Below are 19,435 nucleotides of genomic sequence, written 5' to 3'. Positions count from 1 at the left end.
TCATTAGCCCCATTTCTTCCTGATCAAGCTTGTTCAACTGCAACCGTAGTACAGTCTCAAGTTCACTTTCTCCTATAATTGAGGGTTCAGAGATGTGGTCTTATTCATAGAGATATGCAACATACTTTGGAAGTTCAGAGAAAAATTACTTGGGCTTAGCAAGTCATGGAGAACATGAAGATAACTTAAGCAGGTTATTAAAGAATGGGTAAGATTTGAAAGAGAGTACTGTATTTTCTTATACAATGTGAGGTGATTTAACAGAGTTTTCATAACAACCCTGTGAGGTAAGATAATATTCCCTCTTATAAAACTAAAACTCAGAGAGGTTCCATAACTTGTCCAAAGTCACACAGTGGCTGGACAAGGATTCTCATGGAGGGTTATCTGATTCCAAAGTCCTTGATCCCTTTCTTATGTGAAGGAGTGAAGGCGTACATTATCTTGCATTAATCATTTTTGAGGGTTCAGTGTGCTTCTTGCCTTATAGTAAAAGTGGATTTCCATGTATTGAGAGACTAGTTATATGATAGTACAGCTGATAAATCTGAACTCTCTTAGTATCAATTAATAGTATATAAATATTATTGTGATGCTGATCTCATAAAATTGTAGATATTAGGGTTAGGTGGAATCTTAGGCATTGCCTCAATTTCTGAGTCTATTATAGCTTTGATTTATAGTCATTTATCCACATTTTATTGAAAGGAAGTTTAGCTCCTTTGTGAGGCAGCCAGATTCATTGTTGGGCAGCTCTCAAGTTCTTTCTTTTATTGAATTAAAATCTGCTTTCATATTTCCTTTCTTTCATAATTATTGCTTATATATGTTATGAGCCATTTTCATACTCATAGCAATATGGGAAAACACATCTTTCTTTACAAGATTGAGGGATCCCTCTAAGTACCCACTCCCTACTTAGCACAGTGCCAGATAGCTTGATTTTGACTAGTGAAGTTATTGAACAGTTCATTTGTGAGAGAAAGATGCTTCTATGGAATCTGTGTTTGAGTTCAGTGTTAATTAGGAAATATAGGATTTGGTACTAGTAGGCTCATGGTATGATGTGGTGTCTAAAGGAGAGGTGAGGCAGATAGTGATCCTTTTGTCTCCCTAAAACAGAACCTGAAGCAGCCATTTTTCTGCCCTAGCTCAGAATAACAGCATAGTAAATGCTTACAGCTTTAATGGAAGCTAGGCCCTTCAAGTCTAACAAAAATGCCAGTAACGTTTATTTATTAGCAGTAAGTAACCCACCCCGCAGGGTTCAGAATGGTGTTTGCTCAACTGCCGCGTCCTTTTTAATTCCATTGTTTGAGGCCTCAAGAACATAGAGTTAGGCGTTTTTAATGCTCCTGGAAATAGATCTTTTTAATTCCCTTGTTTCCAAAGCTATGTTTGTTTTCATTTAGCTCTGTCAGATCCTCTTGAAACTGACATACACTGCTGGTGCAGATTTCTACTTCAAAGGTAGATAAATCAAAGTATGATTCGTTCATCAAACTGTGTGCATGATTTCTGAAATTGTCACCTTATTTCAGTCAAATGGCTCTATAGTTCTTAAAAATTTATAGATCTTTTAAAGAAGCTCAGGGCAGTTGAGAGAGAAATACAGCAATCTTCATTTGTCTTTGGCTCAATTCATATCTGTTTCATGCCTGAATTTGAATTTCCTTAAAAAATGCTCTTTTTTGCCCACCTGAAGTTTTAGATTGGACACATAAGAATGTGCTGTCTTGGGAGACCCTAAGGGTGGGATATTAAGTCCAAATTTTACTGCCTTGAAACAAAATATGCATGCTTTATTTTATCTCATTAGCCTACACGATAGAGGTGGTTAAGCATGATCAAATTGAAAATATCCCATCTTGATCAATATTTCTCTATTACATCATATAGTAAATTTGATTTGGGAAGTTCGTAGTGCAAACTGTTCTCATACCAGCTTTTTCTTTTGATTTGGATAAGTTATTGAAGTATTTTTTTTACCTTTTGTATTGTAACAACTCCCTTTGTAGCAAATTGGTGCAGTTTAAACCAAACTTATTAAAGCAAATGGTTAGGACTTGCTAGTACCATCTACTAAGATGTGATATTTTTGTTTGAGTTGTAATCTCAGGTCAGGCATACAGCAGTGGACCACTTGCCAGATGGCTCTGTGCATGACGTAACTTAGTCTTCCATCTTATGGGATTCTGTGTTGTGTGACTTGGGGCACACTTGCCTTGTCTTGTTAATGAAACCATCTTTCCATTATTAGGCTTTTCCTTGCCTATTTCTTAGAACCTTTTTTCGTTTTGCTCGTACTTTCTGTTTTTGTCTTCTAACTTTTTCATGCTTAATTTTTCTTTTGTATCCTTATCAGGAATTGATTAAAGCAGGTAAGGATGACCACAGTAAACAGGGTGCATATTTTCTTTAATTTTGTGAATGATGTCCCCCAGTGAGTTTCAGTTTTTTTTTTTTAAACTCCAGTGAGTTTTTCAACTATGTTTGTCTGCCTTTTCACACACTTGAGAATGTTCTTTGTTCATTCATTCAGACCTATTCCACAGATATGTGATGAATGCCCACTCTATGACAAACACTCTGCAGGCCTCTGGCTAAAGATACACCAGTACACGAAACAGGCAAGATACCTGCCTTCATGGCAGTAGAAAACATACCCTTTATTAGTTAAGGGAATTTTTTTTTTTTTTAAGATTTTATTTATTTATTTTTTCCCCCCAAAGCCCCAGTAGATTGTTGTACGTCATAGCTGCACATCCTTCTAGTTGCTGTATGTGGGACGCAGACTCAGCATGGCCGGAGAAGCGGTGCATCCGTGCGTGCCGGGATCCGAACCCAGGCTGCCAGGAGCGGAGCACGCGCACTTAACTGCTAAGCCACGGGGCTGGCCCAGTTAAGGGAATTTTAAGGAGAGAAAAATTGCTTTAAGAGGCTGTGTATAGTGTTTTTTAAAATCTAATTATAAAATTGTTCTTTTTGCTGTTTTGGTCCTTGGAAGGAGATGTTTACATAGTTTTTGATTGCATAATATTTTTGAATTATTCAGTATTTTTCCATTTAATTTTTCTTAATGATTCATATTTGAACTGAAAACTGTTAAATTAGTAGTAGAGCAAATAGTGGTAGGAACTGAAATATAAGTTCCTACTGATTAATGAAAACTCATTGACTAAATCAATTAAATATATTATTGTTTATTTTCCAGCTTTTTGAAAACATTCTCTGGTTATTGTTGAATGATTTTGTAGAGTGTACTTGATAATCTGGACTTAATGTAAGCTTTTCTAAAAATTCAATTTCTCAACAGTTACTTTAACGTATATTAAAATCTCCAGTATTTACAGAGGTTAACTTTCTGTATTCATTGAGAAATACTTATATTTCTAACTTGCATATAATTTGTATTTTAAAAACCCATGAACAGAATTATTTTTCAATTTGGGTAAGTGACGTATGAGAAATTTGTGGGGAGAGTTTTAATAATACAGAATTAATATTAATAATAATAATAGCATATGTGTGCCGGGAGTAGTGCTAAGAATCTTATGTGCATTATCTCGTTTAATCTTCATAGCAACCTTATGAGAGAGATACTATTATACCCATTTTATACATATCTTTGTCTTAACTTATTAGTGCTTATACATATAATAAATAGTGGAGTTGGAATTCAATTTTAGATCTGTCTATCTGAATCAAGACCCAAGATTAGCAGTCCCTTCCACCATTGATGAGAGAGTGTTATCGCAAGTTGGTGTTAAGTTTGCATCCTTAGACGTTCTTCCATATGAAAAGCTTTGCTAATTTGTATTTTTATTTTTATAAACAGCTTTATTGAGAGATACTTCATGTAGCATAAAATTTGCCCATTTCAAGTATACAAGTCAATAGTAACGTTACTGAGTGGTGTGACTGTTAACTGTAAATCAGTTTTAGAACATTTTCATCCCCTCAGTTAAGATCCCTCATACCCATTTACAGTTAATCTCCATCTCTAGCCCCAGGGAACCACTGATCGACTTTCTTTCTCCATAAATTTATCTTTTATGGCATATAAGTGGCATCATACAATATGTGGTATCCTGCGTTTGGCTTCTTTCACTTAGCACAATGTTTTTGAGGTTCATCCTTAGTAGCATGTTTCAGTAGCTAACTTGTTTTTTTATTCTGCATCTCTATGTGGCTTTCCTTAATGGAGTAAATGTATTCAGGCTTACAAATAACTATCCCTACTCTTACCCAGAGATGTTTAAATTCCAGAGTTGGATGAAGGGTTTCCAAACCTTGTTAGATTTGCTGCTGTAACTGTCACTTGGGATGTTCTAAGAATATCCTTTTGTATCATTAGCCCCTTCTTCAACCTCAAGTAGACATAAGCTTTTGCCATAATTTTTGAGAAATTATAGGGGTGGGAATGGTGTTAGAGCTCCTTCTTGGTCTGTGATTATCGGTATTAAAACTCATTTAAACATATCATTAAATTCTCTCAGACTTGTCTGCCTTTCTCAGGAAGATGTGTAGCTGGTACTGGTCTTTTTTTTAAAATTTAAATCTTTGGTAAATTAACTCACTTTGAAAATGCCTAGTCTTGTCGTTATAGGACTTTATTGTTTTTGCATCTTGACTAGTTTTATTTTTCATATTTGCATTTATGCTGCAGGATCTTGCATATAGTTGGTTTTCAACAAATGTTAATTAAAATGAACCGAACTAGAGTTTAATTAATTCTATAAACATTATTAGATCAGCTAACTTAAATTTTGAAGATGTTAGAAAAAGAACAGATATATTCAATCATATTAATGTTTAAGGAAGAAAAGGTAGCTAAAGTACTCAAACTCAGTTTTCTTTTTTGTTAATCTAATTTTTTAATAAATGAAGCTTTAATATTCTAAGGCAAATATTCTTTTATATTCTAGCATCTGAAGAGAAATATAAGTTAAATGTACCATTCTTGAATATCTTCAATTTTAATGCATCCTAATAAATGCAAATATTCAGATATATGAGTGCCCTTAGGATTTTTTCTAGATGTTTGTTTCTGTAGTTTTACAATGTTCTTTCTTGTTACTATTTTTTGGGGAGGAATCGTATTTGAAGGTGTATACTTAATTTTTCATACTTAATTTATTTCTCAAAGTATCCTTATTTTATTCTCTTAAAATCCTGTGAGTAATTTTAAAACTTGCAAAAGTACTTAATGGGCTGGCTACACCTGAAAATACTATATAGCTGTAGCAAACTTTCATAGTACTTTAGAGTAGTGTAGAATGTGGTTTATCAAGTTCTCTATAATGGTTTATTATATGAATTACACCAGTGTTTTCAGTAACACTGTCTTCATTTTAAAGTTAGAGTATAATTTCAATACAGCAAAGTCAACAATTTTATGTTTACAATTCAATGATTTTTGACAGATATATACAGTCATGTAGCCACCATCAAAATCAAGATATAGAGAGCCAGCCCTGATGGCCTAGTGGTTATAGTTCAGCGCTCACTGCTTCGACAGCCTGGGTTCGCTTCCAGGTCTCGGAACCACACTACTCTTCTCTCAGTTGCCATGTTGTGGCGGCAGCTCACGTAGAAGAACCAGAATGAATTACAACTAGGATATACAACCATGTACTGGGGATTGGGGAGAGGAAGAGAAAAAAGGAAGATTGGCAACAGATGTTAGCTCAGGGCTAATTTTTCCCTGCAAAAAAAAAAAAAAATCAAAATATAGAACATTTCTGTCACCCCCCAAATTTCTCTCTTGTCCCATTGCAGTCAGTCCGTTTCTGTCCTCCTGGAGTGTGTCAGCTTTTGGCGAGGGCACTTGGCCCATGGTAAAGGGTAATGCCTATCTCAATTCTCCAGTTGTAGGGTGACCAGGGGATGACTGGTTGGCAGCTTGATAGCTCGCAACCTACTCTTCCTTGCGGTAGTGCTCCATCCTTCACCCAAACCCATCAGGCAACTGGTTCTCTTCACTAGGGCTTCTGGGATTTCTCTAGCCACAGGGCTGCCAGAGACTGAGGCATGTAGTATTTTCAGTTGCATAATAAAGGGTTTTGTAACTAGATTTTATATACACGCATTCACGTATTTTCATTTTATTGTATTGAATGTCTTTTGCTTAGGTAATTTTTTAAAAAGATAGTTTAAAAAGAGTAATAAAAATAGGGAAATAGAAATGTAATTTTAACGTGAGATATCATAGAACTCTAATGTATTTTGTGACAACAAGTATTAGAAGTCTAACTCTTAAGTTAAAATTTTTAAAAAACTTATTTTTTTATTGTTCTTTGTATTTTATTTAATTTGATTAAATTATTTACAGCCTGTATCAAGGGGAAAATTTTACCTAAATTGCATTTGAAGACTGAAATACCAGTTCATATCAGAAAGAATAATTTTAATATAAATCCATATATATCTATTTATGTTTATATTTCTTTTTGGGAGTTGGGAAATACAGAATAGAAATGAATCTAGGCTTTATTTTGATTAAGGATATTTTCCTCCAAAGTATGTCATTGATTTTTCTGTGAATTTGTCCTGATTGAATGATTTTTAATAACACACATATTTTAAAATTTTAAAAAATAATACTTCATAAGTAATCTTTATATGAATAATAGTCCAGAATCTTAAATATAATAATTGACATAATTGGTTCTGAACATGTTTTCATCAGATGTTCTATTTGTCTCTTTCTTGGTACTAACTTTTAAAGTCTCTGCTTTTACTGGTTTGGGGTTTAGTTTGGTTACTTTCAACACTTTGCCACATTGTAGGTAAAAATATTCAATTATGAAGTTATAAATATTGTTGATGATTGTATTACTAATGCTTTTGTATTTTGCTAATAAAGTACATTTATTTAAAATATTAATGCATTATTGTTTGAAAAAAATTCCCTGGAAAGACTGACCAATTTTTATATATGTTAAGAATCCTACCAATTTTTGTTTTTCCTCATGTTGTGCTTCTGATTTTATAATATGTTTAAATAAATGGCTGGTTGAAAAATACCTACTTTTATAGGTGTCGTGCCCCACCCCCCGTGAGGAATATTGGCCCTGAGCTAACATCTGTTGCCAATCTTCCTCTTTTTTTTTTTTTTTGCTTGAGGAAGATTGTCACTGAGCTAACAGCTGTGCCAATCCTCCTCTGTTTTCTATGTGGGATGCCGTCACAGCATGGCTTGATGAGTGGTGTGTAGGTCCACGCCTGCGATCCAAACCCATGAACCTTGGGCCGCCAAAGCAGAGCGCACAAGCTTAACCATTACGCCACTGGGGTGACCCCCAAGAGAGTATCGTTTTTTAAAGAGTGTGTATGTGTATGGAATTAAAAAGATATGAAAAACACAATTATAGCATCTATCTTTACATCAGTTAGATTTTTCCCTTTGATTTTTTAAGCAAGGGCATGAAGAGCATGTGACACATGTTAACAACCAGAGAGAGTGTTGGTCCAATGAGAACAGAAGGTTTTCTTTGATTTTGCTTTTGGAAAATTTGATGTTTTCCACATGCAATTTTATGATCAGTTGGGTGTGAAGTTGTATAGGCAAATATGATCCATCTATGTCCCTTGTTAAAAGTTTTAAACTTAGTAAAATAGTTTGTTTAGTGGTACCCAGTCAACATTCATCATTCATTCTTAGATTATTGCCTTTACACTTGATTTTTGAATATTGGAGAATGTTATTACAAGACCTATGTCTCTCTGTGAGAAGAATTATACTTGTTTTTTCTTAGTATTTGGTTTTGTGTATGTACGACAGTGGGAGAACAGTATCCTGTGATAACATTTTATTCTAGTGACAGAATCTTTTAAATACATCTGTGTTTCTTTATTTTTTGGGAACTGAAACTTGAGAGTATATTCAAAAAACCTTCTAAGTTATTAGTATATTTGTTAAAAGGGAAATGTCTTTGTTAGAAATCACTAAATTGAGCCTAAGTTGTTTTTTTTAATCATTGCCTCAAGATTTCTTAACTGTATTTGATGATTTAATCTCTTTTTAATATATTAACTTGAAATTTAGGAACAAATAATCATTGGAGATCTCCATATTCAAAAGATCATACAGTGCATATTTAGCGGCAGAAGAAAATCTCTAAGAGAAGCATCTCTTAGAAATCTCTAAGAAAGCACATACTCTTGTCTAGCATTTTGTACTTAACTAATTCCACTACATACAGGGATTTATTTGAACCTCACAACCAACCTTTGGAATAAACAAGTTGGGTATTATCATCTCCATTTTATGAATGTGGAAGTGGAGGATTAGGGAAGATGTTGGTGGATCTAGAGAGATGTAGTCACTTGTTCTAGACATCTTTTAATTAGTTGGTGATGGAGCATGTTGGTAACTATTAGTAAGTGCTTGATAATAACTTTGCCTGTATTCTTGATTACAATTTATAACTTCAAAAAATAGTATGTTTTACAAAGCAATAGTAATCAAAACAGCATGGTACTGGTACAAAAACAGACACACAGATCAATGGAACAGAATTGAAAGCCCAGAAATAAAACCACACGTATACGGACAGCTAATTTTTGACAAAGGTGCTAAGAACATGCAATGGAGAAAGGAAAGTCTCTTCAATAAATGGTGTTGGGAAAACTGGACAGCCACATACAAAAGAATGAAAGTGGACCATGTGCTATCGCCATTCACAAAAATTAACTCAAAATGGATCAAAGACCTGAAGGTGAGACCTGAAACTATAAAACTCATAGAAGAAAATATAGGCAACACACTATTTGACGTTGGTTTTAAAGGAATCTTTTCGGATGACATGCCTACCCAGACTAGGGAAACTAAAGAAAAAATAAACAAGTGGGACTTTATCAGATTAAAGAGCTTTTTAAGACAAATGAAACTAGAATCAAGATGAACAGACAACCCACCAGCTGGGAGAGAATACTTGCAAAGCATACATCTGACAAGGGGTTGATCTCCATAATATATAAAGAACTCACACAACTGAACAACAAAAAAACAACCCGATCAAAAAATGGGCAGAGGAAATGAACAGACACTTCTCCAAGGAAGATATACAGATGGCCAATAGGCACATGAAAAGATGCTCAACATAACTAATCATCAGGGAAATGCAAATCAAAACAACACTAAGATACCACCTCACGCCCGTTAGAATGGCTATAATCACCAAGACAAAAAACAACAAATGTTGGAGAGGATGTGGAGAAACAGGAACCCTCATACACAGCTGGTGGGAATGCAAATTGGTGCAGCCTCTATGGAAAACGGTATGGAGATTCCTCAAAGAATTAAAAATAGAGATGCCCTATGATCCAGCCATCCCACTACTGGGAATCTATCCAACGCACCTGAAATCAACAATCCAAAGAGGCTTATGCACCCCTATGTTCATTGCAGCATTATTCACCATAGCCAAGAAGTGGAAGCAACCTAAGTGTCCCTCGACAGACGATTGGATTAAGAAAATGTGGTATATATATACAATGGAATACTACTCAGCCATAAAAAAAGACAAAATCGTCCCATTTGCAACAACATGGATGGGCCTGGAGGGTATTATGTTAAGTGAAATAAGCCAGAAAGAGAAAGACAAACACTGTATGATCTCACTCATATGTGGAATATAAACCAACACATGGACAGAGAAAACTGGACTGTGGTTACCAGGGGCAGTGAGGGTGGGGGGAGGGGGGTGGGGGTTGGGCACAAGGGGTGAAGGGAGTCATATATATGGTGATGGACAGACAAAAATGTACAACCCAAAATTTCACAATGTTAGAAACCATTAAAACATCAATAAAAAAAAAAAAAAGAAAAAAATAATAGTATGTTTCCTAGATGAATCTGTTAAGACTTAGCATTTTTCAAGTTTCAGTTGATTGAGTCATTTATTTGTTTTAAAAATACTTTTTTGGCCCTATCATGTGAAAATTGTTGTGCTGTAGGCCTTTGAATCTCAATACAAATAAGATGTGGTTTTTGCTTGTTCTTTCTTGATTCTCTAAGTATTTAGAGAAGTATTCTTCATCACCAACTATCTTATACATCTGCAGCCAGGTTTGTTTGATTGGTTTGGTTTTGGAAGATAGTTCTAATTATGCCCTTCTCCTGCCTAAAATATTTTGCTTCTCATAGCTTTTACAGTAAAGATGAAAATCTTTAAAACATTCTGCGATGCCCTCCATGATCTGGCCCCTTCTTGGCTGTATAGATTCATCTGAATATCTTCCTTCCTATCTCCTCCCACCTTCTTGCCTTTTTTCAGTTTGTCTTCTTTCAGCCAAGGCTTTCACCATATTGTTTCACTAGTCAATAGCCTAAATAATCTTTACTGACCCTCAGATATTGGCTCAATTGGTACTTTCTCTTACCAGGTCACATCTCCCTAATATATTCTTTTATGGGATATTGTTCCTGTTTTTCACTGTACTTTTCATAGAAGTGATTTTACACTGGTTTATGTGATTATTTAGTAGCTTTTTCCATTCTTTTTGCTTTAAGCTTCATAAGGACCATTCCTTTTTCTATGGAGGACATTTATCTTTAAAACTTTGAATCTGTGGTAGGCACAAGTATTTATTGACTTGCAACTGATAATTACGTCATTGATTTCATGGTTTTTGGTTGTCTGATTGATGAGGTTTTAGATTGTATGCTTTTTTGACAACCAAGTCTGTCTCCTGTTTACTTGTGTAACACATGTAAAATGTGCTCTTGGCCAAAGGAAAACCCAGTGACTTTAATAATTAATTACTGAAATTGAACTAAAATTTTAGTGATTTTCCTAAGCAGAATTCTTAAGATTACATTTGAATGTTATTAATTACATGTATAAAATATATTGCATAAACACACTTCCTCTCTCTTTTTTCTTGAGTAGTTAAACATTTTTACTTAAGTAGATGAATTAATTATCTATACTGAATAACTTATCTAGGAGATGGTGAGATTAATGAAGGGGGATTTTGCTCCTTTTGTATTTTGTTTGCTGTCACCCATAGTTCATTATAAGATTTTGGACTTTATATACTGTAATAATCAAGGCATTCATTATATTTTTATTTTAGTGATAGACAAGTTTTACTTCCCATTTTCTCTAGCTGTTGTCTAATATTTAAATTCAAATAATATTATTTCCTTTAGAAATTTGAAAAATGGTAAAATATTTTTATATCTCCAAATAACAGGATATAATTGGTATTTTACAGCAATGTGCAAATGCTAAAATCATTGTAATTAAAACATATGATAGTTAATACTGGTGGGGATGTTGAGAAAGGAGTACTCTACTACACCGCTGATGAATGTGAAACTTGATTCAAACAGTATAATATCAAGCATACATTAAAAAGACCAATGTGGCAGCATATGTACTGATGTGGAAAGATCTTTGTGATCTCTAAGATATGTCATTTAGTTGTAAAAAACAGGCTGTAGACATATACACACACGCATATATATCCGTTAAAATTATGTGTATCTGTGAATGCATAAAATCAATAGAGGTCTGTAGGTGTGTATGCTAAACTTAGAAAAAGTGGTTATCTGTGGGGAGTGGAATTGGGATCTGAAGGAGGAAAGAGAAGCTTTAACCTTTCCTTTTACCTTCCATTCAATTTAAAAAAAAGTTTTTCTTTTCATTGAGTATTGATGAATTGCAGAAGTTAAAAAGTCATTGTATACAGAACTAAATATAAATTTCTTAGCTTTTTAAACTGCTGTCATTCTGAGTTAGTGAAGTTTTATACTAATTTTGTTTTGGAAAAAGTGATTGAGTCTTATTTTACTGTACAGGATATGAGTAATAAAAATACGTTTTTGGAACCAATTTGTAGGTTCAAACTTTGCATTTGGGGACTCTATGTAAATCTTTAGATCCAGCTATTGTTGAGGATATTCTTTCAATTGCTATGATTGTGTATTGATTTTTAAGAATGGATGGCTGTTCCTCAAGTGTACGTATGGCAAAAATTTTATGATATTCCTATGAACATGAATGGATTAAGTGAACTCCTTTGCATTGAGTAGTAAGAACCACTTTCGTGTTTTTTTATTTAAAAATTCGAAGGAGGAATTTTCTTTATAGAAATTCCAGATTGGTCCAGAAATTTCATCAGTTCTGTATTATAATTTGTCAGCAGATGGTACAAGCAGAATCTTTTAAAGTATTTATTAATTAGGGCATATTCATTTTTAGTCTTTGCTCCTACACAATCAAGACCTACTTGTTTCTGTTTCCTTAAATTTATCCTGGAGTTTGTCCAAGTTGAGTTTTAATGAGTTGTTTATCCCACTAGTTAGATTAGGATTTATTTTTCCTTGGGGGGTAATGTTTGAATTGATAGTTTTTAAACCTATTCTGTAAAATGAACATATGTTCAGACTAGGACTTCTGAATATGTGAAATAGGCATTTGTTAAAGAAATTATTTATTCGCCAACTTAACTGTTAAAATGTAGAGTTAGTGATATTTCAAAAAAATTAGGTAAGTCCAGAAGTAGTTAGATGTTTTTAGTATGAATTTTATTGAGCTGTTTTATTTTAGACAAAATTTAAATAAATTTGTAGTGGTATAAATCACAAGGAAAATTATACTTATATTGTGCATTTTCATTGACATTTTAGTGAGCCCCCCCAATAGCTTAAACAAAGTTGTAAAAGCTCTTGATCTATTTAAAAATTTCTGAAGCAAATATAGTATAATGTTATGGTTTGATGAATTGGGTTTGATGAAATGGATACAAGGGTATTTATTATTTTCTATACTTGTTAACCTGTAGGAAATATTTCATAATTGACCAAAAGAAAAGAAAAAAAATCCTCTTCCTTGGTATTGTTCCACTAGCAGGTACATTGTATAAGCTACCATCTATTGCCGAATCATTTTAAAATAGTTTATTTTAGTTCAAATGCTACTGGAGTACTTAACAGAAGTATAATAAAATGTACCTTTCTGTTATTTGTAGTCGGTTACAGCTGGAAAATAAAACAAACCACAAAAACATGTCCTATGTGTATGATATAATTTACTTGTTTATTATCGAATTATGGCTTTTGTACAAAGGAAATTATTTCCTTTGATGTTAAATTAAATGGAATATGAAGGAGAGAATGCCCCCTACCCTTGGGCATTATTAAAATGTAGAATAAATTAGTCTTTTTGAATTTGCATGTGTTTAAGTTTTTATTCAAGTTTATGTTATTCATTTGGGAACCATTTTATGTGACATATGATTGGGTGAAAGTTAGAGTACCATATACAGTAGCTGAATTTGTTATGAAACAGTAAAGACCCCCTTGTAAAAGGAATCCCCACTATAATTTTGCCTTATAAATAGTTATTGCCATAGTTATAAGAACATGGTTCTTGCTACACCATAGGACCTCCTATATGCCGCAGAGTATCTGGCTGAAGATAGAGTGGCTAGATTAATTGCCCATTTTTATATTGTAGGTGTTCTAACTGTCTGTTCTTGTTACTTAGTATCACTACTATTAAACTGGGTTTTTTGGTCAGAAATTTTGAACAGAAATTTTCGAACGTAGTAGAGAGATAACTACCTCTCAGTCTTTAAACCCTTAATGAAAGAAAAGAAAATGATTTAAAACATGGCTGCAGTGTTGGAAAAGCAAAAGGAAACAATGATGATGATGAAATATAAACTTATGAATTGGGTTCTATTTGTTTTTCGTCTTGTCTTTTTTTTTTTTTTTTAATGTTTTGTTTATTGCAGTAACATTGGTATATGACATTGTAAAAATTTCAGGTGTACGTCATTGTACTTCTGTTTCTGCATAGATTACATCATGCTCACCACCAAAATACTAATTACAGCCCATCACCACACACATGTACCGAATTATCCCTTTCACCCTCCTCCCTCCCCCCTTCCCCTCTGGTAACCACCAATCCAATCTCTGTCCCTATGTGTTTGTTTATTGTTGTTATTATCTACTACTTAATGAAGGAAATCATATGGTATTTGACCTTCTCCCTCTGACTTATTTCACTTTGCATTATACCCTCAATGTCCATCCAGGTTGTCACAAATGGCTGGATTTCATTGTTTCTTATGGCTGAGTAGTATTCCATTGTGTATATGTACCACAGCTCCTTTATCCATTCGTCCCTTGATGGGCACTTAGGTTGCTTCCAAGTCTTGGCTATTGTGAATAATGCTGCAATGAACACAGGGGTGCATGTACCTTTACAAATTGGTGTTTTCAAGTTCTTTGGATAAATACCCAACAGTGGAATAGCTGGATCATATGGTAGTTCTATCCTTGATTTTTTGATGAATCTCCATACTGTTTTCCATAGTGACTGCACCAGTTTGCACTCCCACCAGCAGTGTATGAGAGTTCCCTTCTCTCCACATCCTCTCCAACACATGTTGTTTCCTGTCTTGTTAATTATAGCCATTCTGACGGGCATGAGGTGATATCTCATTGTAGTTTTGATTTGCATTTCCCTGATAGTTAGTGATTTTGAACATCTTTTCATGTGTCTGTTGGCCATCTGTATATCTTCTTTGGAGAAATGTCTGTTCAGGTCTTTTGCCCATTTTTTAATTGGGTTGGTAGTTTTTTAGTTGTTGAGATGCATGAGTTCTTTATATATTTTCGAGATTAAGCCCTTATCAGATGTATGGTTTGCAAATATCTTCTCCCAATTGTTAGGTTGTCTTTTCGTTTTGTTGATGGTTTCCTTTGGTGTGCAGAAGCTTTTAAGTTTGATGTAGTCCCATTTGTTTATTTTTTCTATTGTTTCTCTTGCCCGGTCAGACGTGGTGTTTGAAAAGACGTTGCTAAGACCGATGTCGAAGAGCGTACTGCCTATGTGTTCTTCTAGAAGTTTCACAGTTTCAGGTCTTACATTCAAGCCTTTAATCCATTTGGAGTTAATTTTTGTGTATGGTGTAAGGTAAGGATCTACTTTCATTTTTTTGCATATGGCTATCCAGTTTTCCCAACACCATTTTTGAAGAGACTTTCTTTTCCCCATTGTATGTTCTTGGCTCCTGTATCAAAGATTAGCTGTCCATAGATGTGTGGGTTTATTTCTGGGCTTTTGAATTCTATTCCTTTGATCTGTGTGTCTGTTTTTGTGCCAGTACCATGCTGTTTTGGCTACTATAGCTTTGTAGTATATTTTGAAATCAGGGAGTGTGATACCTGCAGCTTTGTTCTTTTTTCTCAGGATTCCTTTAGCTATTCGTGGTCTTTTATCATTCCATATAAATTTTAGGATTCTTTGTTCTATTTCTGTGAAAAATGTTGTTGGAACTTTGATAGGGATTGCATTGAATCTATAGATGGCTTTAGGAACTATGGACATCTTAACTATGTTAATTCTTCCAATCCAAGAGCACGGAATATCTTTCCATTTCTTTGTGTCTTCTTCAGTTTCTTTCAGAAATGTTTTATAGTTTTTGGTGTACAGATCTTTCACCTCTTTGGTTAAGTTTATTCCTAGGTATTTTATTCTTTTTGTTGCAATTGTAAATGGGATGGTATTCTTAATGTCTCTTTCTGCTACTTCGTTGTTAGTGTATAGAAATGCAACTGATTTTTGTATGTTGATTTTGTATCCTGCAACTTTACCATATTCGTTTATTACTTCTAAAAGTTTTCTAATGGATTCTTTAGGGTTTTCTATATATAAAATCATGTCATCTGCAAATAGTGACAGTTTCACTTCTTCCTTTCCAATTTGGATCCCTTTTATTTCTTTCTCTTGCCTGATTGCTCTGGCTTGGACTTCCAGTACTATGTTAAACAGGAGTGGTGAGAGTGGGCATCCCTGTCTGGTTCCTGTTCTTAGAGGGATGGCTTTCAGTTTTTCACCATTGAGGATGATATTAGCTGTGGGTTTCTCATATATGGTCTTTATTATGTTGAGATACTTTCCTTCTATCCCCATTTTATTCAGAGTTTTTATCATAAATGGATGCTGTATCTTGTCAAATGCTTTCTCTGCATCTATTGAGATGATCATGTGATTTTTATTCTTCATTTTATTAATGTGGAGTATTACGTTGATTGATTTGCGAATGTTAAACCATCCCTGCATCCCTGGAATAAATCCCACTTGACCATGGTGTATAATCTTTTTAACGTATTGTTGTATGCGATTTGCTAGTATTTTGTTGAGGATTTTTGCATCGATGTTCATCAGTGATATTGGCCTATAATTTTCTTTTTTTGTGTTGTCCTTGTCTGGTTTTGGTATCAAGGTAATGTCAGCTTCGTAATGAGTTAGGGAGCTTCCCCCCGTCCTCAATTTTTTGGAAGAGTTTGAGAAGGATAGGTATTAAGTCTTCTCTGAATGTTTGGTAGAATTCACTAGGGAAGCCGTCTGGTCCTGGACTTTTATTGTTGGGGAGGTTTTTGATTACTGTTTCGATCTCCTTACTGGTGATTGGTCTATTCAAATTCTCTCCTTCTTCTTGATCCAGTTTTGGAAGGTTTTATGATTCTAAGAATTTATCCGTTTCTTGCAAATTGTCGAATTGGTTGGCATGTAGCTTTTCATAGCATTCTCTTATAATCTTTTGTATTTCCGAGGTGTCTGTTGTAACCTCTCCTCTTTCATTTCTGATTTTACTTATTTGTGCCTTCTCTCTTTTTTTCGTGGTGAGTCTAGCTAAAGATTTGTCAATTTTGTTGACCTTTTCAAAGAACCAGCTCTTGGTTTTATTAATTTTTTCTGTTGTTTTTTTGGTCTCTATTTCATTTATTTCTGCTCTGATTTTTATTATTTCCCTTCTTCTACTGATTTTGGGCTTTGTTTGTTCTTCTTTTTCCAGTTCCTTTAGGTGCATTGTTAGATTGTTTATTTGAGATTTTTCTTGTTTGTTGAGATAGGCCTGTATGGCTATAAACTTCCCTCTTAGAACCGCTTTTGCTGTATCCCATAAATTCTGGCATGTCGTATTTTCATTTTCATTTGTCTCCAGGTATTTTTTGATTTTTTCTTTGATTTCTTTGTTAACCCAGTCATTGTTCAGTAGCTTTTGTTAAATCTCCACGTATTTGTGGCTTTTCTGATTTTCTTCCTATAGTTGATTTCTAGTTTCATACCGTTGTGGTCAGAAAAAATGCTTGGTATTATTTCAGTCTTCTTAAATTTATGGAGACTTGTTTTGTGGCCTAATATGTGATCAATCCTGGAGAATGTTCCATGTGCATTTGAAAGGAACGTGTATTCTTCGGTTTTTGGATGGAATGCTCTGTATATATCTACTAGGTCCATCTGTTCTAGTGTGTCGTTTAATGCCAATGTTTCCTTATTGATCTGCTGTTTGGATGATCTATCCGTTGGTGTAAGTGGAATGTTCAAGTCCCCTACTATTATTATAGTATTACTGTCTATTTCTGTTTTTATGTCTGTTAATAATTGCTTTATATATTTAGGTGCACCTACATTGGGTGCGTAGATATTTACAAGTGTTATGTCCTCTTGTTGGATTGTTCCCTTATCATTATGTAATGCCCTTCTTTGTCTCTTTTTACAGTTTTTGTTTTAAAGTCTATTTTGTCTGATATGAGTACTGCTACCCCAGCTTTCTTTTCATTGCCATTTGCATGGAGTATCTTTTTCCATCTCTTCACTTTCAGTTTGTGAGTGTCTTTAGGTCTGAAGTATATCTCTTGTATGCAGCATATATATGGGTCTTGTTTTTTTATCCAGTCAGCCACCCTATGCCTTTTAATTGGAGCATTTAGTCCATTGACGTTTAAAGTAGCTATTGATAAGTATGTACTTACTGCCATTTTTTAACTTTTTTTTTTTTCTCAGTGTTTTAGTAGTCCTTCTCTGTTCCTTACTTCTTCTATACAGAATTGATGGTCACTTTAGTTTGACCTCTGTCTGAAAGCTGTACTCTTAACTCCCCTCCTCCCTCCTTTTATGTTTTTGATATCATATCTAACCTCTTTTTTGTGTATTTGTATCCATTACGTTCTAATCATGGAAATAGATAATTTTTCCTATTTGTGGTCTTCTCTCTTCCCCTTAAGTCAGTCTCTTTAACATTTCTTGTAGCACTGGTTTCTTGGTGACAAACTCCTTTAATTTTTGCTTATCTCGGAAAATTTTGATCTCTCCTTCCATTTTGAACGATAACCTTGCTGGGTAGAGTATTCTTGGCTATAAGTTTTTTCCTTTTAGCACTTTAAATATATCATGCCATTCTCTTCTAGCCTGTAAGGTTTCTGCTGAGAAGTCAGCTGATAGCCTTATGGGGTTTCCTTTGTATGTAACTTGACATTCTCTTGCAGCTTTTAGGATTCTCTCTTTATCTTTAATTCTGGACATTTTGATTATGATGTGTCTTGGTGTGGGCCTCTTTGGGTTTATCTTGTTTGGGGCTCTCTGTGTTTCCTGTACCTGGATGTCTGTTTCCTTCCTTAGGTTAGGGAAGTTTTCATCTATTATTTCTTTTTTTTTTTTTTTTTTTTTTTTTGTGAGGAGGACCAGCCCTGAGCTAACATCCAATGCCAATCCTCCTCTTTTTTTGCTGAGGAAGACTGGCCCTGGGCTAACATCCATGCCCATCTTCCTCCACTTTATATGGGACGCCGCCACAGCATGGCTTAACAAGCGGTTCGTCGGTGCACACCCGGGATCCGAACCGGCGAACCCCGGGCCTCCACAGCGGAACGTGTGCACTTAACCGCTTGCGCCACCGGGCCGGCCCCTCATCTATTATTTCTTGAAATAGATTCCCTGCCCCCTTGTCTCGCTCTTCTCCTTCCAGGACACCTATAACACAGATGTTAGTGCGCTTGATGTTGTCCCAGTGGTCCCTTAGACTGTCCTCACTCTTTTTAATTCTTTTCTCTTTTACCTGTTGATCTTGGGTAATTTCTTCTAGTCTTTCGTCCAGCTCACAGATCCCTTCTTCTGTATCCTCTACTCTGCTTTTGAGTCCCTCTAATGAATTTTTCATTTCCAGTATTGTATTCTTCATTTCTGATTGGTTCTTTTTTGTATCTTCCATTTCTTTGTTGACATTCTCACTGAGTTCATCTATTCTTCTCCCCAGATCAGTGAGCATCCTTAACACTCTTAGTTTGAACTCTCGGTTGGGTAGGTTGCTCATTTCTGTTTCAATTAGTTCCTTTTCTGGGGTTTGTCCTGTTCCCTTACTTGGAATGTATTCTTTTGCCTCCTCATTTTGCCTCTTTCCCTGTGCTTGTGTCTACATATTAGGTAGGTCAGTTACGTCTCCTGCTCTTGGATAGGTGACCTTATGTAAGTGATGTCTTAGGAGGCTTCCGGTGTGCTTCCTTCCCTCAGTTCTCAGTGTTCCAGAGGTGACCCCTATGTGGGCTACGTGTGTCCTTCTGTTGTGGCCTGTTTGCTCTCCCTGTAGGCGCCCAGAGAGGCCGAGTTATGCTCCTGGCCAGCTG

General features: G+C 34.9%; 1 protein-coding gene across 6 annotated transcripts in view; it reads left to right on the top strand.

Annotated features, from left to right (window-relative positions):
• Positions 1-19,435, top strand: part of VPS13B (vacuolar protein sorting 13 homolog B) — a 741,189-nt gene that overhangs the window by 117,730 nt on the left and 604,024 nt on the right. The window contains exon 2 of one of the 6 annotated variants that reach the window (XM_087447590.1): positions 14,804-14,942. The exons of the other annotated variants lie outside the window; for them this stretch is intronic. Within the exon in view, the coding sequence (XP_087303716.1) occupies positions 14,836-14,942 (107 nt within the window). The 5' untranslated portion in view covers positions 14,804-14,835. The remainder of the gene's footprint in view (positions 1-14,803; positions 14,943-19,435) is intronic. 6 annotated transcript variants of the gene reach the window in all.

This window comes from Ceratotherium simum, chromosome 23 (assembly GCF_057802395.1).
Source record: "Ceratotherium simum simum isolate JZ-2026a chromosome 23, ASM5780239v1, whole genome shotgun sequence".
Lineage (NCBI taxonomy): Eukaryota > Metazoa > Chordata > Mammalia > Perissodactyla > Rhinocerotidae > Ceratotherium > Ceratotherium simum.
This window is presented reverse-complemented; position numbering and strand designations above follow the sequence as displayed.